The sequence below is a fragment of the Centruroides sculpturatus genome, unplaced genomic scaffold (assembly GCF_000671375.1).
Source record: "Centruroides sculpturatus isolate CEXI.00-Female unplaced genomic scaffold, Cexi_2.0 scaffold177, whole genome shotgun sequence".
NCBI classification, from domain to species: Eukaryota; Metazoa; Arthropoda; class Arachnida; order Scorpiones; family Buthidae; genus Centruroides; species Centruroides sculpturatus.
Genome location: NW_019384358.1, coordinates 8,855 through 34,124, shown reverse-complemented (window position 1 = coordinate 34,124; position 25,270 = coordinate 8,855). Strand labels below are relative to the sequence as shown.

Genomic DNA, 25,270 nt, shown 5'->3' with positions numbered 1-25,270 from the left:
TTATTTTAAATAATTAGCATAGATTCTATTGTATTCCACTTCGTTACGAGCGGGTCCGACCCGCAATAGGGTCGAAAGTGCAATAAGGTTAGGGCCACTCGATTTAAACTGTGTTAAGAATTTTAAAAACGAGTCGCATCCATTAATGACAGTTCTAAGTGGATGAGTAAGAAGTGAGAATATCCTAATATGTAGCCAATTTCTTGTAAATTCATAAGAAAGAGACTGTGTAATAAGTTTTGTTGCTGCGTGACAGCGAGAAGCACTCAGGAGGATCCGATTCGTGAGGCTCGAAGAGGATTACGTCTTTCCTTAATGAAGAAATAACTATAATCGGAAATTGAAATTAAGTAATATGGCATATTTAATTAGTAACTTAAAATTTCTTCGTCACTAAAACATAACCCCGATGGCCGGGTGGCCGAGCAATTAGAATGACAATCTATCGCTCGGGGGAACCGGAACCAAATTAGTAAATTTTCGACTCCTCAGTAATTTTTTCGGGAGTTGGTCCGTTTGGATATGTTGAACTTCATTATGGGTTTGCTAGAAAGGCCATAATGGGCTTTCTAGAAAGGTCTCTCACGGAGCAGAAAAAGGTTTTAAAAAATGTATATATGTATATATTTTAAACATAACGTAAATTTTTTATTTTTATAAATTAATATTTTTAATTGTTCACAACGGATTAAAAAATTATCAAATTAAATAATTTTTACAACCCGCACTGAAACGTAGCCAAATTTGGCTACTTACTTATCTCGATAATCCGTCATTAGAACCATCGACCCGCAGGTGATCGAGCACGTTGTTTCTTTATAAGAAAAATGGCATTACACGTTCCTTTAGCGCCGGGAATATCCCAAATGTTAAAAGAAGGGGCTAAAGTAAGATAAATTATATTATTTTTCTCGTTACTACGTTATTTATATTATTATTATTATTACTAAATATTTCGGTTCGTACGAAGTGAAAACGTGGTGAGTCGGTTTAAGCCTAAACTATGAATGAGATGAAACTGAAATAATAGATCCATTGATCAGTTTCAAAATTTCTATTTCGTTCTCGTCATTCGAAGGCTAAAATAGTAATTTTACGCGTGTTTGACGGGTTGATTAGCCATTTTACATTAAATTTTTCCTTTGTGGTGACTTCCTCTCCCACGCCTTTATTTTTCCCAATTTTGTTTTTTAAATGTAAAATTCATTTTATGATGATCTTTTGTGCTTATAATTATCCTTATTAATGCTGTTGTTGTTGAGTTTCAAAATAACGTGGCTTTTCTATCGTTAAATTATTATATTTTTCCATTTTATGAACAGGTGTTCTAGAAACTTCTGTGCAGGTAGCCTTAAAACAAAGGGTCTAATCGTTCTTATTTATTATTTGCCAAATGATGAAGGTATGCGTTTGTGTCTCTGTGCGATCTGGATTTGAGTCCCGAATATTTATAATAGGTTGTTTGATCGGTAATATTGCAGATGTGAATGGGACTGTTTGGACCTTAACGGAGCCAAAGAGCGTGCTTGTAGCAGCAGAAAAGTCAAAGGAACCGTAACTCTGTGTGATACCCTATACGAGATGTAGCCTCCCGAAATTGGACACTTCTCGGTGCTATAGGGAGTGGCCCGCCGGTGACTGAGCGGTTCTGTTCCCTGGAGTTTGGTCGTGGAGAAAAGTCCAACATGCAACACTTTGCAATATAAAGTATGCAAGAAACTTTTCTCTGTCCAGAAAATATATATAGAAAAAAGTTTAGTTTTACCTTGCAATATATTTGCCTCCAAATTGAAACCCCGATGGTGTCCGTTCTGGTTGCCATCTTGCTTGCGGAGGTCGTGTTTGCGAGCAAATTTATGTTTTGGGCATGGCAACCAGTGCTCTTTAATGTAAATAATGAATATATTAATGTCTACTGATCAAAAATAGTTTTTACCTTGAACCAATACTACTCTCCGTACTGTGCATATAGTCGTGGGTTTTGGTGCTTGCTTTGCTATGGCTGTGTGAATGCAGAGATGAGAACCTTTGCATCTACACGGCCGTAAAACTATGTATCGAGTACTCCGTGAATAGTCAAGTGGGCTACTCAAAGCTGGCATAGTCGCTTTATTTTTAATTATTTAAATAGTTATAAATATAGAGATTAGGCCTAGTAGAGATGGACAATATGAAAATATCTTCTCAAAATTTATTCAGGTTATGCATGCTGGATGTTTCAGATATGTCCTACTTGATAAGAACAAGCTGAATAGTTAAACATGATAGTGTTAGCAGAGTGCAAGGCGCGACTCCCAAGCATACCCTAGATGTAGGTTCATTTCGGGATGCTATATCTCACCAAGGGTCACATATAGAGGTATGCTTCCTTTCATGTTTTTGCTCCTGTGGGCATGCTCTACAACTCTGTTAAGCTCCCAACAGTTTCATTTGCATCAATTGTGCCATTTGATCTTGATGTATTTGGTTCTGTTCTTGCCACTTGACCAAACTTACAGTTAGCAAGGAAAAACCCTTTTTATTGTCATGGAGGAAAGGATTTTAAAAAATAAAAGAAATTGTTTTTATTCTTTAATAAAATAGAATTCATTAATATTTAAATCATGCACAATTTATCATTTTATAAATATTATATTACTGTGTTTTCATCACTGATATTATGATTGAGCTTAACATTGGCTTGTAATTCAACAGTGAAGACCGGTTCATACTTCGTGTCAATAGAAAAGAGAAGAAATTACACTAAATAGGTATAGTGCATAATACTCTGCATTACTATTGTCATATTTCTATTCTCTTGGTTAGAGAGAAAGTCTATGGAAGTTCTATCTTTCTCCCTTTCAATAACCCACAATTCTTTGCATTCTTTATCATGGAGACCAATAAAGTTGAAAACATTAGAATTAGAGCAGAATTATTTTTGATGAATTATAATTTATTGTTTATTTAAGTTAAACATATCTGACTAGATATCTTTTTGTAGACCTATACATTTAAAACTTACATAGAATATCAAAATGTCTTTAATTTCTTTTGTAAGGTTATAATAGTTTCCATTATCTCCTCTTCTCAAATTACTGCAATTATAGTCAAGTGGGCTACTCAAAGCTGGCATAGTCGCTTTATTTTTAATTATTTAAATAGTTATAAATATAGAGATTAGGCCTAGTAGAGATGGACAATATGAAAATATCTTCTCAAAATTTATTCAGGTTATGCATGCTGGATGTTTCAGATATGTCCTACTTGATAAGAACAAGCTGAATAGTTAAACATGATAGTGTTAGCAGAGTGCAAGGCGCGACTCCCAAGCATACCCTAGATGTAGGTTCATTTCGGGATGCTATATCTCACCAAGGGTCACATATAGAGGTATGCTTCCTTTCATGTTTTTGCTCCTGTGGGCATGCTCTACAACTCTGTTAAGCTCCCAACAGTTTCATTTGCATCAATTGTGCCATTTGATCTTGATGTATTTGGTTCTGTTCTTGCCACTTGACCAAACTTACAGTTAGCAAGGAAAAACCCTTTTTATTGTCATGGAGGAAAGGATTTTAAAAAATAAAAGAAATTGTTTTTATTCTTTAATAAAATAGAATTCATTAATATTTAAATCATGCACAATTTATCATTTTATAAATATTATATTACTGTGTTTTCATCACTGATATTATGATTGAGCTTAACATTGGCTTGTAATTCAACAGTGAAGACCGGTTCATACTTCGTGTCAATAGAAAAGAGAAGAAATTACACTAAATAGGTATAGTGCATAATACTCTGCATTACTATTGTCATATTTCTATTCTCTTGGTTAGAGAGAAAGTCTATGGAAGTTCTATCTTTCTCCCTTTCAATAACCCACAATTCTTTGCATTCTTTATCATGGAGACCAATAAAGTTGAAAACATTAGAATTAGAGCAGAATTATTTTGAAGAAATAAAAATTAATGGTTAATTAAAGTAAAAAAAACCGAACAAAAAACCTTTTGGAAAACCAAACATTTAAAACTTACATAGAATATCAAAATGTCTTTAATTTCTTTTGTAAGGTTATAATAGTTTCCATTATCTCCTCTTCTCAAATTACTGCAATAATCTAATTCAAGAATTTTATGACTTGGGCTTCACTTTTGCTACACTTTGCAAGTTATATTTTACATTGCAAGTACTGAAAGCACACATGCAATTCTCTTTCAGTCTTTTGAAGTAATAATGCTTATGAGAAGAGAATAATAGAAGAGAAGAGAGACATTTTTTTTTAATAATTGAATTTATATTTAGACATTTTTTTTTTCTATACTTGCAAAGAATGAACTGGCCTTAGTACATCAGAACGGCAGTTCTTAACTCATTTTTATTATGGAACTCTTTTAACCTTATTAAAAAATGTTGGAACCTTGACAATTTTTAATGATTATAGATTAAAAGACAGAAAGAAACATCAAAACAATTTATTGAAAATGCAAAGAAACCAAAAAAAAAAAAAAAGATTAATAATGGAAAGCAAATATTATTACTTAAATTCAAACTGGTCATTAATGTGAAAGGTTAAACTTCTTTTCTTTCAATATTTTGAAGAGCTAGTGCCTGGATTTATACTTTTGTTTGTATCCACCCTTTGTCTCCTTGTCACTAGAAACATTTAGAGTGCGTTTACTTCTGAGCTAATTTTACTATCAGCACGCTCAGCCTGTATACTTTCGTCTGAGTGCCACGCTCATTGGCGTTTACTTTAGAGCTATGTGACGTCGTGTTTAGCAAAATTGGTAAGCGCGGAGTGCTAGCTAGTTCATTGTTGAGCTTTGTACTAATTCAATATAGCTGCTCTCATGAAAAAATTACTTTCTGTACAAAGTACTAAAAATGGAATTAGTTTTTGAAAAGTAAACGGCAGAAAGTATTTTTATCGGTAAATTTCAATTATTTGTTGTGTAAAATGTTTACAATGATCATTTTTTCATTGTAAGGTTCAATAGCTTTAGATGACTTTTTTCATAAACAGAGTTAATTAATGTGAAAAAAATTAAGTTCGATTCATTGTTTATGATTAAAAGTGAGGTTTACCTAATACGCATTTGGAATCTTCAGAAATGTTATGTTCAGAGCATTAAATAAATCGTAAAGAAAGAACAGCATTAATAATAATCCAAAATTACACAAGTTTGTATACTTGAATGAATTTTCACTTACATATGGAAAATGACTTCTCAAGAAATTGTATCATTTGAATACCATTTTTTCATTACAAACTAAACTTATATGATGACAGAGTAATACTTATTTCTATTGAAATAGGTTACTACTTCTTCAGTTGATGTCTTAAGCCCATGTACCCACGCTCGAGCGTTGTGAATGTTCCAATATTTTTCACAAGACGTCTGTGACTTCTCAGATTTAACTGTAATTTTCATTGTCTAATCTGTCAAAAAATGAACACACAATTAATAATTTAAACTTGAAATTTTAGTTATCTGTTATCAACAATCAAGCCGTTTCTAATGGATTTTGTTGGATTTCCTCCATTTAACATTTGGAAATTGAAAGTTTGCTTTTGATTGGTTAACAGATTTCAACTGTGAAATGTACAAATTTGAATTTTAGAACTTAATGATTCCAAATTTTTAAATTTTGCACTGTTGTGATCGGTTTAAAAAATTTCAGCTTGCCAACATTATTTGAAAGAATAGTCTGTTATGTATAAATTATTTCTCTGCATATCCGATGATATTTTAAGCCTCATGTAAATTATTATGCAGTGCAACGAAAACTAAGATGAGTGCAATGTTTCATTTTACAAAGTCTCAGTTTAGCTAAACTTTTCAATATCTGGTTACAACTTTTCAGGAATACAATTAGCTATATAACTAGTTTAGCCATGTTGAATTCTGCTTTCGGTCATTAATCTGTTTTTTCTGTCGTAAAGTACACTTTTCTGCTCGGAAAATGTCTAGTGTCTCCCTACTGGAGTTCCATTTGTAGTCAATTATTAAGCAGGATATCCAAAGATTACATTTACAGAAATTATTTGATAAAGAGATTTTATTGTAGAACTGCAATTATATGAAGAATGTCGAGATGGTGATGCTTATGTTAATTACCTACAAAAAATTAATTAGTTCTGTAATATTAGAATAAAATTATTTGTCAGTGTATATGGAATTCGTAGTTGGTTTTGCAATTTAGCACTTAAGGCTAGGCCTCCACTTGCAATTTCTAGTCACATCATTTTTTTGTTGCAAAAATGAAACTCGTTTCCAATACAAGTGCATACACTTGCAACTAAACAATCGCAGCAATTAAAAAATTGCAACCAGTCCTATTTTTGCTGCGACGCAACTGTCGCTGTCTATAGACTTTGTGGTAAAGTTTTGGTTTTCTGACAAATTGTATAACATTATGTAGCATATTAAAATTTACCCAATGAATCACACTGACAGGCATGGACATGCACCCACTTGCAATAGTCTGGTTGCAGTTTTGAAGCAGTAAATGGACTTTCTCCATGTTGTGTCATTATATGTTATTGATGGACCATTTATTCCCAACAATTCATCAAAAATACTTTTTGTCATTCGGTAATACTGGAAAAACTTTGCATGGTGCTCACATAAATCTTCAAATAACTTGTAAAACTGACCTTTCAATAATCTTTGACTTGTTATTGGTACCCAATAACAATGCTTCTGTTGTTTACTTCTCGTCTGAACCAAAAGAGTGATCACACAAGTAGTTTCAATGACATTCATTGGAAAACTGTTCTAATTCAACGATTTATCTATCGCAATATGTGCCCCTTGTAGATTTTCTGCAGCAGCGATTTATTGGTCACCACAACTAGAAATTGCAAGTGGAGGCCTAGCCTAAGTGTAATATATATGCAATATTTTCTATATACTAGAAGTAATTGTAATTTTTTTTACAATCTTGACCTGTCCTTATAAATATTCAATCTTTTGTATATAAGTCTTGGAACAACTTGGCAAGATGTAACCCAAAACATTCTAAATGCTTTGTGAAAATCAATGAAAATTTAAACAAACAATTCAGAGCGATAGATTTAAGTGGGTTCCTCTTCACAAGCAACAACTAAAAATATATATTCCTCATCAGATTATTTGCCAGCGTGTTCTTGATACAAGTGTAGTAGTGAACGAGAGGAATATTAACTACTTGGGACTGTAAACTGTGTGTATAGGAGAAAATAAAGGAATTACTTATCAAAATGTGGCATCTTTGATTATGTCCACACCAATAATGCATGAAAATGTCTATATCCCCTTATTTCTACTGATCTACCACATAAGTTATTTTAAATAAAATATTTTGCATTTACAAATTGTGAAATTATCATACTTCAGCTATGAAAATTTGAGTTAAGGTGTATTAAGATATTCTCATACAACTATGATGAATGTGGATGCTAAAGTTCACATCTGTGAGAAAGGTTTGGGCTCATCTAATATATGTAAAATTGAGTCCCTAGTTTAGTGTTATTTTAGACTTGAAGTAGTTGTAAAGATGTCCAAGTGCTGAATCACAAATTGGGTGGAAATAAAGAACTCTTAAATACCATGTACTAAAACAGTTTTTCACTTTATAAAGCTGCAAGTTCTTTTTCTGAAAATGAATAAATTTAGTGGCGTTAGATTCTCGAGAAACACTCACACAAAGAGCCTTTATTCCAGCAGAAAAATGCTAATGTTTTCAACCTCAGTTGATAGCTTGTCACCAGGCTAGTTGGCTTTGTCAAAATGTTTCTTAACTCTAAACATGCTACACCAGTGGTTCTTGACATTTGTGTTGCTATCCTCTAAAACCTCCACACCATGAATGTTCACAAACCACTAGTTGAGAAACGTAGTGCTATGCAACTAAGAAACTTTATTCTATTTAACTATTTAACATGATAGATTCGAAAGCAATGTTGCAATTAAGTGCACTTAATAACTGCAATTTATTTATATACCCAAGTGTTTCATAAAAATGTTCCTTTGTTTAATATTGATTACATGCAATACAATAAGTATGAAATTGAGAGTTAATTGATTCAAATTTTGTTCAGATTATTCAATTACTACATTATTTTACTTGAGTAGCGAGCTGCTTTATTAAAAAATTGTAAATCAAATGCCATTACTAAATACTTTCAGATACAAAGATCTGTCATCAAAATACATTTGGGACCCGATGGAGGAAAATGAAACATTTTTAATCAAAAAATGTTTCGTTTTCCTCTTATCCATTTTTGTCTCATCTTTTCTATTGTTTTTGAGTACATACTGTTACAACCTGTGCAAAGAGTCTTCGATATCTCTAATATAAATTCCTCTATTGGCTATTTTTTTAAATATTGGTTTTAATCCACAATAAAAAATGATTAACAAGATACAGTATTTTTTATTGAGGTGTAAATAGTGAAAGAATTATTAATTTTTGGAAGAAGTATGGCTGAATACAGTGATACCTCAACTTACGCTACCCCGACTTATGCAAACCCGGAGTAACGCGATTTTCAAATCTCGTCGATTTGTCTTTTGTTTGAGCACCACGCAACTCTTGATTACTCATTCTTTCCACACTATTGTTCAACTTACATGTTCGGACGTGTCGCGCGGAATCGACACATAGCTACAATTTATTTTGTGTTATTTATTTCTGTGTTTGTTATATCTACGGAGACTCAAGAGACTATGTCAGGGGTGGCCAACCTGCGGCTGGCGAGCCACATGCGGCTCTTTGAAGGATTATTTGTGGCTCTCGATAGATGTACCCGAGTTCCCTTTTCAATTTTGTGTTATTATATTTTAAAAAATTATTATCGTTCCGTATGTGTTTCAAAATGTCTTTTAAATTACTAACAACAAATATGAAAGACTAAGTGCAACGTTGTAACAAATTTCATTTCCGTCCAAGTTAAGAATGATATGACTCATCGAAAACTGCGCGAACGAACATAAACAGTGGTGTAATCGTCCGTTATCGACCGACTCCAGACCTATTTTGAATTTGTAAATTGTCATTGCAACGGATAGTTGACATTGTGCTCTGGAGGAAACAATTTGTATCACTCTTGCTACAGATATAATTTGTATTCTGGAATTTTTTGCATACCTTTTTAATACTTATTTAATTGTGGCTCGCGAAAAATTTCAAATTTTGAAAAATGGCTCGGACTATCAAGCAGCTTGGCCACCCTGGCTCTATGTGGTGATTTCTTGTAACAATGAACAAATCAAAAGATGAGATAAGATTTACGAGAACATTTATTAGCTTACATACATCCCACTTGGATTTTACACACATTGAGAAATTATACCCCGACTTACGCGAATTCGACTTACGTGGTTATTGCTCGGTCCCACCTATCGCGTAAGTCTGGGGTATTACTGTACTCTAAATATTGTACTAAAAATGTTATATATGTGGTTGTCATTGTGGATTTGCCTGTGCCACAGTATTTTATATACTTCGTCTACTGTCTCTCGGAACAGTTTTGTCATCCTCAGCCGGCCCTAGGGCAAACAAAGCAGCCGTTCCAGGCACTAAGTCGTAGGGGCGCCTCAGTGGTAAAGAAAATTAAAGGATATAGATTAGGGACAACCAAGGGGGTGCCATAATAGGATCTCGTTCCATCCTAAAACTTGCCTCGGGCTGGCACTGGTCTTCCCCTACCATTCAGTTGCGTATCTAGTGTTTTGAATTCTGTCAAATTTTCTGGAATATAAGAATTGGCCCAGAGTGGGAGTTGAACTCACAACTTTCACTTACCCATTAGTATTTAATTAATTACATAGCCATATTATAGCCTGATAATTTGGCAGTTTATTTGAAATTACCTTTGTTCCTATTATATATATGCTTCTGATGATATATTTTTTTTTTGTAGCGTTATGCATTCTAACTCCCTAACTTTCATTGGTATCCATGTTGCGGTGTGGCAGATCTCACTAGTTTTGAAGACCTTGCTATTAAGAATTGTGTTTATTCCTTTGTTATACAAAATTCCTTTCTCCAGTAGCCTAGCTAGTGGGGCAGGAAGGGGTGGTCCGGCCTGGGCAGCACATTTTGGGAATGGTACTTTTGGTCTGCCAGAAAAGGAAAGTTTTCTTCGTCAGGATAGTAAAAGGATAGATGATGCCAGACACAATTTTATTATTTTACAGAAACGTTGCTTATCGTTGGAAATTTTCAACAGTAGTAAGGACCGTGTCTGGAAGACTGCCTTATCGGCCATTAAATCAAATTATTAGTAGTGCTTAATTAATAACAATGGTAGTAGTGTCCTACCTTTCTACAGGTTTTTCTCTATGGCTATACATCTTTTTCACTTTTTGTTTAGGTATGTTTGATGTGTGTTACATTGTGTTGTTTTGTGGGGATGGCAAACTCTAGATTCTCCCCAAGCTGCACATATCTTAGCTGTGCCGCTGCCACTTGTAGTTTTGGCAAGTGGCAGTGGCACATTGAATTAATATTTTTTACAAATTTAACAAAGATTACAAAATGTTAAGATTTTGATTGATTGGTTTTGAGCAAGAAACTATTTCCATATACAGAACAAACAGAAAATTCAAAACCGATTTCTAATTATTCATTTTTATAATTCAAATAATACTTTTGTGTTTCTATTTAAGTTTCTACTGTTTAACAATCGAATGGTGCTATTAATATACAGAATATCTATAATTTAGGTAAATTTTCTTAACTTAAATATCCAAAGAATTCACTGATTAAAGAAGTCCCATATTAGATGTCCATCTTCAGAATCTGTTTCTAGAACTCTTCTGTCTCACTATTGACAGCTTGTAATGAATTAGATTTTAAAACTGTAGCCTTTAAATGTCATCTGTTGTAGGATTTCTTTATATAAATTTGACTTTGCATGTGTTTTTCTGTATCTTCACATGTTTAATAACATCTACTGTTTTTTTCTTCACGACTAGGTGTATTAATTAATAGACACAAGACCTTTTTAAATCATCTTTATTCTGTATCTTCTGTAGGCCGATATGCGTTTCGGGCAAAGGCCCCTCGTCTGTCGGCATGACATCTGGGATTTTCTTTGTGTTGTTTTGATGCTTATACATTTCGTTTAAAATTATGTATTTACAGTTAAAATTGTTAAAAATATCATTGCAGTTTAAAATATATTTATGATTTAAATTACTATTAAAGTGAAGGTTTCATGGTTTGACATCTAGCATCTTCCAGCATCTCTTGACATCTGTGTCCAGAATATAATACACCTAGTCGTGAAGAACATATTCACACCTAGTTGTGATATTTGGCACAGTATTAGGTGCCCAAATCATTTGTGCATTAAAAAAATCCAGACTTGTAGGTAGTCGGGGGACCGAGAACCGAGTCAAAATAAAATACAAAATGGCAACCCTCTTCTACAAACAGGCAAAACAGGCACCTCACCCCACTGAAGTCAGGTAGGAAGAGTATCACCCACCGTCATTCTAAGAAGTGAACTCTGACCTTAGGACTGAACATGTATTTTCTTCTATGTTAAATAAAATTTGTAATCTAATTTTGTAAATTTGGGAGTGCTTAAGTATGATGTTAAAACAGTTTTATGTCGTTACAAGTGGGTTTTTTAACATTATCTAGTATAGTAAAATCGTGGGGCCAATAAAAATTTGATGTTATATTAGGGTTGTCGTTACGTCCAATGACATTATAATCGGGTTAAACTATAAATTGTTTGTGCAAAATAAAAAAATAATTTTGGACGATACAATAGCCACGATTATTTTTTTCAAAAATGGGAAATTTTCGTTATGCATCGACAAAAATTCAACCGGGCCGACACTCAACAGAGAGAAATTTTGAAATTGGATAGGTTAATTTCATCAAAAATGCATTGTGGATGGCAAAGTTTGAATGATTATACCCAAAAGCAGCGATACGAAAGAAGATTGGAGAATGAGAACGAGACCTACTTTGAGCGTCAAAGTATTTCCACTTGGTGAGTCTCCAAGACATAGCCTTGTCCCAAATATGATTTTGCTGTTTTACTTATTGAGACTGTAATAGTCCAGAAAAAAGTGTTCATTAGAAGCAATGAAATACTGTGTATATATATATTTTATTGATTTTATTTGTATACTATAGCTTCAGAGAAGGGTGGAGCTCTGCATTTGTGATTGATCTGGACTCGTCGCTTGAAATATCTTATTAATGTATGATTTAAAATAACTTCTGCATTCGTTTGAAATTACTCTCACAACTGAAGCTGTAAGGCTTTAAAATTGTATTTTATGAATGTGTATAAATATATGACATTGAAATTTGGAATTTTCTGAGTTTCTTTTGTCTAACATCTAAATACGAGCCAGTTTCATGTAGAAATTCCTCTCGGGAGGGAAATGCCTCCCGAGAGGAGTTTCCTTTTGGCAGATTGCTCATGTGTTGCTTTGCCAAATCCCATTAAACCAATCCTTCAAATTGTAAAGTTGTACTTTAAGTTTTATTATTATTATTACTACAAAATCAAATTATAAATAATTAAATTCTATTTTATGGTTCTCTAATTGACAAGAAATCTATACTTCTAAGTTACATTTGTGCTATTTTTCTAAGTTAAGTAAAATTGCTGACCTTATAGACAAAATTATGTAGTTTAATTAACTTAATATATCTCGGAAGTAACCCGGCAACTTAGAATTCCGGTAAAACAATTTATAAATAAAATAACAACAAATTGTGTTTTCTATTTACAGCATTTTCGAGGTCTGGACGAAGCAGTTTATCGGAATATAGAAGCTTGCACCCAGTTAGCTCAGACTGTTAAAAGTGCTTACGGTCCTAATGGTTGGTTTATCTTTGAATTTATTTCTTAAAATGCTATTTTTGTATTTCTCTGTAAACTTTGAAGTTATATGTATTTAATTTTCCTTTGCTGGGGCTATTTCCCGTCGTTAAACAACTAGTTGACTAGTTGTAACTGTTACTGCTGCGGCTCACTTTTGTAATTAATCTGTATTTCTTGCCAACAAACAGGTCGATTTACATTGAAATGTAATAAGTTTCTCAGATCATATAGCTTGGGAAACAGGAGAACAAGTTATAAAGTTTGAGATTTTATATGAAAAACAAAACATATTCTCTCTGAATTTGGGCATTTTTCTTGTTATATGTTGATTATAATGCTTTTGAAATGCATTAAGGGAACCTCCAAATGGTCTGGTGTATTTTCCAGAATGCACTGACATTCAAGAGCACGGTTCTCAAATGTTAGTGGTGTAACTTACATATTAGAGCCACTCTTTTTTTTATATTTCTGTAGCAAGAGTGGTCATACTGTTGATATAGAAATATCTTTGATGGAACGTAGTCTAAGGTAAGTAGTCCCCTGAGTTACCACCAGTGGCCAAGCGGTCTTCATACCCTGAACACTGGGAATTTGGTTGTGGGTTTGCACCTCACTCAGACAGGCTGGCCATGTGAAGTTTTCCAGGTTTTCTTTACATCTGTAATGCTTAAATAGAGGCCAGTTTCCTTTAAAAAGATATCCTGGAAGGCATCCCCCCCTAGGCAGATCACCCAAGTGTTGTGTTGCCATAAGTTAACAAACAGTCCCCCTGAAGATGACTCTGTAGACCTATAAACATTGGAAAATTTTTTATCGATTTTCTCTATCTAATCAAGCAGTATTTATAGTTAAGTTTTAGTGTGTTAATATATAAAATTTTGAAGGAAAAAAGTTTATAAAATGCTTTTTATCTTTTAATTTCAGGTTTAAATAAAATGGTGATCAATCATTTGGAAAAGTTATTTGTTACAAATGATGCAGCTACCATTATCAAAGAATTGGAGGTTTGTTGATTTTTCTACTTAATTAACTAACGTTTTTAATTTGAAACTTTGATAAAAGTTACATAATTTTCTGTTTCAGATTCAACATCCGGCTGCCAGATTGCTTGTCTTGGCTTCGCAAATGCAGGAACAAGAAGTCGGAGATGGTACTAATTTTGTGATAATTTTTGCCGGTGCTCTTCTCGAGCAGGCCGAAGAATTGATTCGCATGGTAGGTTTTCATTTCCTTTCACATTACAATGTTACTAATTAATTACAAAAAATGAAAGCTATATTTAAATACAAGAAGTTAGGTGTGACAGATGTCTTATTTATGAGACAAGATCATTAATGGTCAAAAAGTCATGTCAAAAACAAAAGTAGAGGGAGAAAATACTTTTATGCAGGCCAAACATTAAGCTTTAGATCCCTCTCTCTCATGAGTTTTGATTTTTATCATTTTAGTAGAGTCCCTGGTGAGTTAATGTTGAAGTTGTTTTGTATTTAAATTGAGTTACGAATTAACAATATTTTCTACTCTCTAAATTGTCAGTCGGCTTGTTTACTTTTAGCAAAAGTAATTGTTTGCAGACTATCCTTACAATATTAAAATAATAATATTTGAATAATTAAAGTATCTTTATTCCAGGACCATCTGCATTGGTTTCTAGTGACAGAAACTCAATAAAGCTTCTCTGAAACACATGGAAATAGTTTCTGTGGGGAAAAAGTAGCCGTAAAAACTGCCACGATTGGAGATTTGACACACAAAATTTATTGATTACACTTTACATTTAGGTTTTGGTTAACTTGTTTTATAATTATTTTGTTGCCATGCTTTATCTCTGTTCATAGTGCTGAATTTCTCCTGATAATGCTTTTTGGAATTATTTTTTACTTGTGAAAACAGCTTTCAGAGTGTCGTTATTAACTTTGGTTGAATATTGGCCATTAGCTGTCTTTGCAGATGAGCTTAATTTTGATAATTCAGTCCATATTAATGTCTTTTTTTTTTTTTTTTTTTCTTTTCTTAGGGATTAACCCCTGTTGAAATCCATGAAGGTTACGAACTTGCCTGCAAGAAGGCTTTAGAAATTCTTCCAAGTAAGTGTTATTTAACTGTTATTTCTTCCAAAACTCTGCATTAATTTCAAAAAATTAAATTTTATTTTATTCCAAGATTTACTGATATACAAATTTTACTAATTGTTAATTTGTATAAGTGTATAATTATATAGAAAACAAAGTTCAAATTATAGTAATAATCAAATGATAGAGTTGGATTAACTATTGGCTGATTAATTACACAGATGATATGTAATTTGGATTACAGATAAGTTGCAAAATTGCCTGTCCATCCAAAGTATTGAGTTGTTTGGAAGTAATTTCGTTTTTTTCCGTAGAAAAAATGCAATATTTTTATAATAAATAAATATTTTATTGAATTATATATCGACCATTTTGGTCAAATACCTGTTGTCATCATTTCTGGTAGTAGCATGATTTCACATTCATAAAAGTTTTGATCGTTGCTTACAAAAAACTGATTTAAGTGATTTTTAACATTGTCATTTCAAGTAAATGTCTTACAGTTAAAAAAAATTTGTATGGACCGGAACAAGTAATAATCTGAGTGTGCTCGATCTGGTGAATATGGTTGGTGTGATAGCATATTCCGTCTAAGTTATAACAGTTTCTGACGAGTTACCAAACTTGTGTGAAATTTGAAATTATCGTGGTAAAACACTACACCTCTTTTGTTGATCAATTCTGGCTACTTTTCTGTTTGATTATATTACTTAACTTGTATACTTGATGGCAGTACACTTTTGAACCAATTGTTAAATTGTCTGGTAAAAGCGCCAAAAAAAAAAATTTCCTTAAAATCCCACCAAAGAGAGCATCTCTCTTTAAGAACATGTGAAACTTATATATCGAGCTTTGAAACGAAACCAATTTGTTTCAAGTAATCATAAACAGTTCAATTTGACAAATTTAATCTCTTAGTGATTTCACGTGTTGTTATTCGGCAGTTTGCTTCAATCAGTACCTTTATTTTGTTTTCATTGGCTTCAACTGGCCATCCAGAACGTGGTGCAACTTCAATATTGAAATTGCCAGAACGAAATTTTGTAAACCAGTTTTGGTACTGTCTTTCTCTCAACACATCTCCATACACGTCACACAATTTTTTTTCTCACTTGAACAGCATTCTTACCTTTTTGGTAATAAAAGAGCAAAATATGCCGAAAATGCTGCTTTCGATCTTCCATAATTGATGGGGGACAAAAAATAAACAATTGCACAAAATCAAACAAAATTTTTTACAAATAAGCCTTAAAATGCTAGCTGTCAAAATATATAATGATAATACAGTTTAGAATGAAAATGGCGAGGAAAATACGACTAATCCATCTAGTGGTAAAAAAAAAAAAACAAACTTTCTTTTCGAACAACCCAATATGTAATGCGTCTAGAATTAATTAATGAAGTTCTAGCTGAACAGTTAATCTAGCTTTATCATTTGATTATAAAATGCTTTTACATTTTTTAAAAGTTAAATCCTTACTTCTGTATGATTTATGTATAAAATATTAGCAGTGTATCAAGTGGTATGTCGCACACTAGAAATACTGCACCATATCAAAGCTGTATAGTGATTATTTGATTATTATTACAGTAAAGTGTGGCACCGATTAAGGAGTGACAAATTTATGTTATTTTGATAGTGGAGACTTGCAGTTTGCAAAAAGTCATCAAAGCTTTTAATGGGCTGCAATCATTATTTCTCGCTAATTGCACATTGCGGTTCAGATGCAGCCTATTAAACTTGTTGGCAATTTCACACCGACTGCAGATTTTGCCGCCAAAATAGCTTAAATTTGTTCTTACTTACTCAGTGCCATTCTTTAGCTGCAAAATAACAAAGATCAACATCTATGATTTCAGACTTACAGGACAACCTAAATACATAGAGAATAAAAATTTATTTAATATTTGTTTTAATCTCTAGTTGTTTTTCTAATCATAATGTCTTTTACAGGTTTAACATGTTTTGAGATAAAAGATTATCGTAATGAGAAAGATGTTTTTAAAGGCATCAAAACTTCTGTGATGAGTAAACAATATGGAAACGAAATATTTTTATCAAAGCTCATTTCTCAAGCTTGCAGTAAGTGTAGTCTGTTTTGCTGATTAGTTTGATTTACTATAATTAATTCTTATTATTGTGTAAACAAACCAATTTTTCCTTCTAGCTTCGATTAATGTGTGTTTATATTTTTAACTTTTAGTCTCCATACTCCCAGAAAAAACAACCTTTAATGTAGACAATGTTCGTGTTTGTAAAATTTTGGTAAGGTTGGTCTCTATGCTCGTATTTAATAAAAGAAGAAACAAAAATTTATAGTTTAAAATTTCTTAGGGTTCCGGCCTCCATAAATCAGAAGTGTGTCAGGGAATGGTTTTCAAGAGGCAGGTCGAAGGCGACATCACAAAAGTAGCAGAGGCCAAAGTCGCCGTGTACACCTATCCCGTCGACGCAATGCAGACAGAAACAAAAGTATGTTTTGGAATTAGTGTGTAATTTATTTAAAATGAGAAAATATATGTTTATACGAGTATTCTTACAGGGGACTGTTCTGATAAAATCTGCCGACGAGTTGATGAATTTCAGTCGAGGCGAAGAAAGTATGTTAGAACAGGTAAGAGTGAGAAACTTTGATTTGGATTAGTAGCTTAATTTGTAAAGTTTATTTTATAATTTTGATTTTATTTTATTTTTTTAAAATGATGATTAATATCTTTTACATGTCTTATTATATTTTGAGTTATTTTTGCATGAAAATTACCACCACATAACTGCAAGGTTTTTGTGACATTGCAACATGTTGACCTTGGTGTCTTCGACAATCATTGTTATTATTGGAATAAATAAACTTCGATGAGATCTTTTTCAGGGATTGATGTCTTTTAATTTATTTATTTTCAGCAAATCAAATCCATTGCCGATTCCGGAGCAAATGTTGTCGTTTCTGGAGGAAAAATAGGAGACATGGCACTACACTTTTTGAATAAATATGGTATGATGGGTGTGCGCTTGCCTTCCAAGTTTGATGTCAGAAGGCTGTGTAAAACTGTTGGAGCAACTGCTTTGCCACGATTAGTAAGTATTAAATGAGTAGTATCTGTTTTAAAACCACACACATTTAAATCATATTATTATTTTTAAATGAAAACGAACAAAGCAATAAACAAATTTGAGATAAAAAAAAGAGAAAGAAATAAGACTTGAGTGCTTGATATTCAGTGAGTCTTAAGGCAGACGCACAGCAAAATTAAAGTAGTGTGGAATGTCGACATCAGGTGTGGCCAATAATCCATGTTTTAATTATTGAGGTTTTGACCTTGATAATTACAATGGAAACAACTGGTGATGCCAGTGACTGGCATTCAATGTTGCCTTAACTCTTTCTTTAGGGATTAATGCATGTTTTACTATATTTTGTTTTTAGTAATGGGTTTTGCTATTTTATTGGTAGTAATTCTTATAATATGTTACTATTTTACTGAATTGCATAATTAAATATATAATAATCAGTTGTTTTTATAATTTCACACTGTAAGGATGTATTTTGACACACGAGTTTTGAAAAAAAATATCTATTCAGTTAATGTATAATATTTACTATAAATTTTTTTCCTTATTATAATTTTTGTCAGATTTTTCATGCTTCAATGTCGTTGACTCCATAAATTTTAAACAAAACATTATCTCACTGAGTTTAACATTGTTCAAAAGCATAACAAATGATTTGGTGCTCATATCTCCATGAAAAATTCATTTAAGTTTTCTTATGTGGATGGGTAGAGTTGTCTCATTTTCACACATTTTAGTCTAACTTTAGATACAATTTAAGCAAGAAGATTCACCTGTGTTCATTTATCAATATAAAAATATTTATGTCTGGGTTAGGAATTATGCAGAAGAAATATGTAATTATACATTTAAATTTGATATTAGTACACCTTTATTATGGCTTTATCTTAAAATTTAGTTCTCAACAAAAACCCTTTTTTTGAAAAAGTTCAAATAAAAAATTTTTCTCGGAGAAAACGTATCTTTCACTCCAGGTTAAGAACCTCTGATCTAAATCAGTGACAAGAATCACTGATTTGTGATTCTAAATCAGCAAAGCTACTATAATGAAGCAGGTCTTGCATACAAATTTAGTACCATAGATAAATTTTTTTCACCATTGTTGTTATTTAAAACTTCTCATTGTTGAACTTTATCATTGTAAAGTGCTTCTTTGTACGTGTTAATTTACAGTTGTTTTGAAAAACAATTCATTACTTCTTTCAGATTGCACCCACACCAGAAGAACTAGGTTATTGTGATAAAGTTTACTTAGACGAAATCGGAGAAACTCCTGTTGTAATTTTTAAACAAGGTAAAAATTAAATTTTAAAAGCTATTTTAATTTGATTTAATAAACAAAAAATGACTGTTAAAACGACTTTTTTTTTATATCCTTTTCTACTTTGGACTTTGTTTATTAAAAGTCCAAAGTAGACAAGGATTCAAATAGAAATTGATAAAAGTAAGGACAAAAGGTAAAAAAGAGTTGACTTTTTTCATCATTTTGTAGAAAGTAAAGAATCTCGAATATCTACGATTGTGATAAGAGGATCTACAGACAATTTAATGGACGATATCGAAAGGGCAATCGACGATGGAGTAAATACTTTCAAAGCAATCACAAAAGTACGTTTCCTTTATTTTTTTTTGTAGAAGTTTTGAGTATATTTTTGTCATTTAAAACAAAAATAAAATGAAAACATTTTGCTTACTACTTACTTTATTTAATCACTTAATGTTATCAATTGTTAAGCGTAACATCTTTTATTTTCCTTTCAAAGGATGGTAGATTAATTCCTGGCGGAGGAGCAAGTGAGATTGAACTTGCAAAGCAGATTACTTCTTATGGAGAGGTAAGAAAATAATATACATACAGGGTGATGAGTAGAGTTTGCAATGCTGCAAGTTGGATTTGTGGAATCTCATGGAGTTGTAATCAAACAGATGAAATCAAAAGCAGTTTGATTTCACTTGCAGTAGTAAAGCAGGGGGTACACTTTATTGATAAATAATGAAATTATTTATTTATTTTTTTAGCAATTACCTGGCCTTGAACAATATGCAGTAAAGAAATTTGCCGAAGCCTTAGAATCATTACCCCGTGCATTAGCCGAAAATTCCGGTGTTAAGGTAAGTATTTATTTAAACGCTCTATGATATTTCTTTATGGCAAAAGTCTTTATCATATATATCACAACAGCCTACAGAAGTAATTTCTAACTTATACGCCGATCATCAAGAAGGGAAAGTAAACGTGGGATTTGACGCAGAGGTTAGAAATAATTTTTACATTTTGTATTAATTTATGTTTTATTTTTTCATAACCTATTAAATGTGTTTTAGGTGGAAGGAACATCAGTGAAAGATGTCAGCGAGAACATATTAGATCTCTATCTTACAAAATATTGGGCCATTAAGTATGCAACAAATGCGGCATGCACCATTCTCAAAGTTGATCAAGTAAGTGGATCTGTTCGTCGTCAGACTTGACTGTTCTTTAGTTACCGTTAAAACATGTCTATTTAATTTTTAGATAATCATGGCCAAGCCGGCCGGAGGACCAAAACCCAAATCTGACGGAGGCGACTGGGATCAAGATTAAGCGTTTCTAACACTAGAGAAGTGTCGCAACAACTGTTACCAATTTAATTACTTTGCAAAATCCAGAAGGAACATAATTGTTTTATTTAATTCATTAATTGCATTCATCATTAATCAATTTTAAGACCAGTCGTTTCTTCTGTTTCTTTTCCACACACGGTTGCTCCCGCTGCGGAAGGCTGCCTCGGAAATATGCTTCGTTCCACCAATGAAATGTTGCGTAGCAGCCAAGAAAGCAAAAAAGAAAAAGAATGTAAAATGTTTCGCCTTTGTTGTTTTGTATTGCGGTTGTATGGTGTTGAGATAATTAACTTTTTTACAAATTAAAATCTTAAATTTGCTTATATCTTTGTTGAATTTCATCTTAAATATGTGTGTACATTTATACAGATTGTCTTATTATAAATATATCATTTCGGTAACGGCCCTTTGACACAAAGTTCCTGTTCCGAGACCAAAAGTTCTTAAAGATGGTTCAAATAAAATAGAATGAATAAATTTTTAAAATTGAAAAACTTTTGGAATATGTATAATTTGTTTTTGTACTTTTGTAATAATGTCACGTCTGTGATTATTGGAGTGCCTTTGCAGCCTCAAAAATCTCCTAAAATAATGTTTAATTACTCATAAGCTACTCTTCTAAACAAAATATATATTTTTAATTTTACATAAAAACTCTTTTTACTCTATATATATAAATCATTAAATTTACATAAGCAGTGAGCATAGGAGGAATTTCAGTATTGGTCGGATGTGTGCCATGTGATGCAAGGTGCATGTTTTGAGAAACTGTAATGGGCGGTTGCAGAGTTGGACAGTTTTCCAATGTTTTAATGTACATTACAATGTTCTTAGATAATAATTAACTTTATTACAATAAAATTATAGCATTCTTTTTAGAAGACCCCATACTTGTACATATTATAATGTATACTCAACATGAAGTTGGATATTTCAAGTGTGAAATTAATAAATTAATCTGTTTATGCATTTATATATATATTTAAATCCTTCCCAAAGCACTAAGATGATCATCCGTGTCCATTATAGATTTGTTTGATCCTTTTACAAAAATTCAAGTTTTCGTAGTTGCAAGCCAGTGCCTTTATCATACTGGCCCGCCTTCTGTTTCAGTTAGTAGATTAATTTTATATAGTTTGCCATTAATTAACCTAATCAGTCAAAAATCTTTCTGATACGATCATTATTTGTGATGATGCTTCAATATCATCAGTAGAATTTAAGTTTTCTAGTGATGTGGGGTACAACCTTTTTATAATGGAACAGGAAAGTAGAATTTTAAAAATAAATAGTAAAATATGGTGCCAGTTTAAAATATACACAACAAATACTTCGATTTTACAGCCTAAACGTTGGTTTCGCTTTACGATCTGATCGGTCGTAAAGCGAACCTTTATATTACCATTAAACATGAATTGAGATTAGTTTCCTCGAAATTATTTGTACAGTATAGATGGCATTTTATATTCGATTTTTAATGACTTATTAAATATTTCATTTTATATTTTATTTTTCTAAAATATATAAAGAGTGAATAAGTGAAAATCAGTTAAAGCTAGTTGTATTAGCTGTTTCGTATGCAATGGACTACATCATTGGTTTGCAACTGATATGTCAGAGAGAAACGACCAATGGAGCCGAAAGACGTAAAATAAATATGGCGGCCATTGATGGTTTTTATGCGTGAATATATACGTGAAACAGCACAGAAAATGAAAAATATTGTTAAATAATTAAATTTTAAATATTTTTTAATTTACTTTGAGCATTGTCCTTGATAATAGTTTACTTTTAGTGTCAATCCACACAGATGGCGACCCTCTTTCGAATTACATCATAAAGAAACGGACCAATGGCGCCGAATGACGTAAAATCAATATGGCGGCCTCCATTAGAGAGTAGAGAAGTCACGCGAAAACGAAATCGAAACTGAAACAAGGCGTGGTAACGAAAAATCGAATCATGAGCGGTTCAGATTTTAAAAGTAAGTCTCGTGTAAGGTGAAACGTGTTGTGTAGGGTCGAATTTAGATTTATTAAACTTTTACAGATGTTTTAGTGTATTTTAATTCGGTTTTTTATCGTTTATTTACAGATTATGCTTATCAGCAGTGTCCGACTGATGAGATGGAAAACATAGAAAAAAGATCTGGCTATTGTAAAATAATCGCTAGTTGCATTATTTTTATTTTGTCCGTCTTTTACGTGATTTGTTGCAGTAAAGCAGTCGATGGCGAACAACTGACGAAGAATAACTCGAGTTTTAATCATTCTGTCGTTGCTGAGCCTCTGAAAAATGATGATAAATCAACGATGATATATTACTGTAAGGAAATTTTATTGATTTTAGTGTAAGATGTGAACTCTGAATGAGGGGTTCCCTGTCCATCCCAGAATTGTAGATACCCTGTACGAGCAAAAAAGTCGAGTGAACCGTACCTGTCCATGCAAACCTTTGCTTGATATCTGCCTCCAAATTTAACGTGTACCGGTACTACTGCCTATTCTCCATGCTTCGCAATAATCGAGGCTCGCTATCACTTGCCTCAACTGATGCAGAGTATGTAGAGTGACAACAAGTACTGAAGTGCCTATGTGAAGATGAGCCCCTAAACCCCCTAAAACTACATAACGTCGAGTACTCCACGAACGGTCGAGTTGGCTCATCTCGAAGCCGACATAGTCACCTGGGTTAAATAGTTAAACACGATGGTCTTGGCAGAGCAACGTGACTCCCGATTGTGTGCTACTCGGAAGTGGGCCGATTTCTGATGATTATATCTCAAGAGTTGCATGTAGAGGTTTGGTTCCTTTAACTGTTTCGTTCCTGTGGATGTGGTCTACAGCTCTGGTAAGGTACCAACCATCTCATTCAGTACCTGTTTGAGTATATAAATACTTAACTCTTTGTTTTTAATATAGAATAGTAGTATAAGCCTTTAAGTTTTTATAATTTTATAAATTTTAAATTACTTAATTATCTTGATGTATAATTATAAAAATTTACCAGGCTTGACACTGTACTGATAAATAAGCTCATGAATCCAACACTTTTGTTAAAAGAAATGTTTTCAGTCTGTATCTGATTGTCCTTGACTTCTGTGTTTGATTAACGTGTTTTTTTTTGGCCTACATATAAAATACTTGGCCAATAAATTAGACAGCATAGGAGATATTTTTGTAAAAAGGTATGCTGTATGTCATTCTATCCTGTAGATTGAATACTTATAAGCTGAGGATAGATACTTGATGGGGTTTTCCAAAATGAGTGCTACCATTTACAATTATTGTGATTATGTTAATTATTACCTGAGGAGGTATGTGCTATACTCTGATCAATAGAGTAACCATCTGAGTTTTCTCTCTCATTTGCATTCAAGTGTCTCATTGTCTGTTACCTTTAGGAAGCACAATAAACAAAAATGGCAACTCGGAAACAGAGATGGTTGTGCTCTACAGTTTGCGAAGTCTGAATCACTCCTCTTTGTGCAATGTGAGTAATCTGCAGGAGCCCTAGAATTGTGCTGCCTTGGGAGGAGTGAGAATGAATATGCTGTAGCAAATGTAAGAAGAATTTAAGTATCAGATGGATGTGTGCCATGCAATGCAAGATGCACACATTGAGAAACTGTAATGCACAAATGTGAAACTTGGACAGTTTTCCAATGTTTTAATGTATGTTAATGTTCTTATTAGGAGGAAAAACAATTAAAAATTCTTAAAATTTCTATAAGAATATAAATATTATAATAAACCAAAGCTTCATTTTAATAGCTAGGCATTTCTAAAAGCCAGATTATCTTTACATTAGAATTAACCTAATTACTAGTCATTTAAATATTGGAATTTTATGTAATGATAGATGGCTAAGATGCCCTTCCTTTCAGATTTTTTAAGTTATTTAATTAATTACAATTAAAAGTAATTCTGTAATTATTAATGTTAGCAAAACTCTGTGATATAACCCATCTTCAGATTAATTCCCATAATTTAATTAATTAATAATTAGGTTAATTTTAGACTGAAAATAANATGAATTGAAAGAAGGACCATTGTCAATGATTATGCTGCCTGAAACAAGCTTGGAATGGTGTCTATATGCTTAATTTATTTAACATTAATTCCTAACAGTAATGGTTTAAATTTCTTTTACATTTGAAGAATGTCTAATGGTGCAGCACCATTTCAACTCTGCATCGGAGGCAATTCTCTTATCACCTTGTCTATCAGAGTGGCTCCGATTGGACGGTGAGAAGTTGCAACAAATTAATATTTAAATGAATTAGGTGTTTAAAATAGGGTTATCAAATAAATTGTAATGGGATAATAAACGTAAAAACAAGTTACGAAAAAATTATTTCTGCTGCTTGGTATATTTTGTGAGCAGTAAGAGGATCTTGTTCCCTTTAAGTTTGATTATGTGGCAAGGGGCCCACTGTATCTAGATCAACTTACCCATAAAAATATATAACTCAGATCAGAAGTCTGGTGCTTTTATTTAACTTGGCCATTTAGCCCTCACCATCTTATTTCTAAATATTTATAGAATTAGCTATAATTAATTATTAATCTTTACTTCTTTTTAATAAATTTTCACCATTACATTTATGTATTTTTTTATTATTATTAATTAATGAACATTAAATTGCAATTTGTGTCATAAAAAAAAAAACAATTTTAATCTTAATTGATCTTCATTTCA

General features: G+C 32.3%; 1 protein-coding gene across 1 annotated transcript; it reads left to right on the top strand.

Moving 5' to 3' along the window:
- The first annotated feature begins 751 nt into the window (after positions 1 to 751).
- LOC111640217 (T-complex protein 1 subunit theta-like) lies at positions 752 to 20,894 on the top strand. The gene is made up of 17 exons (XM_023386222.1): positions 752 to 887; positions 12,732 to 12,822; positions 13,748 to 13,827; positions 13,907 to 14,038; positions 14,841 to 14,910; positions 16,850 to 16,978; positions 17,100 to 17,161; positions 17,231 to 17,368; positions 17,439 to 17,510; positions 17,798 to 17,971; positions 19,172 to 19,259; positions 19,458 to 19,573; positions 19,729 to 19,800; positions 19,985 to 20,077; positions 20,148 to 20,219; positions 20,291 to 20,407; positions 20,481 to 20,894. Exons 1-17 carry the CDS (start codon positions 828 to 830, stop codon positions 20,547 to 20,549), a joined length of 1,635 nt encoding a protein of 544 aa, XP_023241990.1. The 5' UTR covers positions 752 to 827; the 3' UTR covers positions 20,550 to 20,894.
- The last annotated feature ends 4,376 nt before the right edge of the window (positions 20,895 to 25,270 follow it).

Excerpts from the sequence above, each read along its gene's own strand:
- LOC111640217 (XM_023386222.1), top strand. The coding sequence starts at position 828 with ATGGCATTACACGTTCCTTTAGCGCCGGGAATATCCCAAATGTTAAAA. Across the intron at positions 14,911-16,849 it reads GGCTTTAGAAATTCTTCCAA|GTTTAACATGTTTTGAGATA; the intron begins GTAAGTGTTATT and ends TGTCTTTTACAG. Across the intron at positions 17,369-17,438 it reads CAATGCAGACAGAAACAAAA|GGGACTGTTCTGATAAAATC; the intron begins GTATGTTTTGGA and ends GTATTCTTACAG.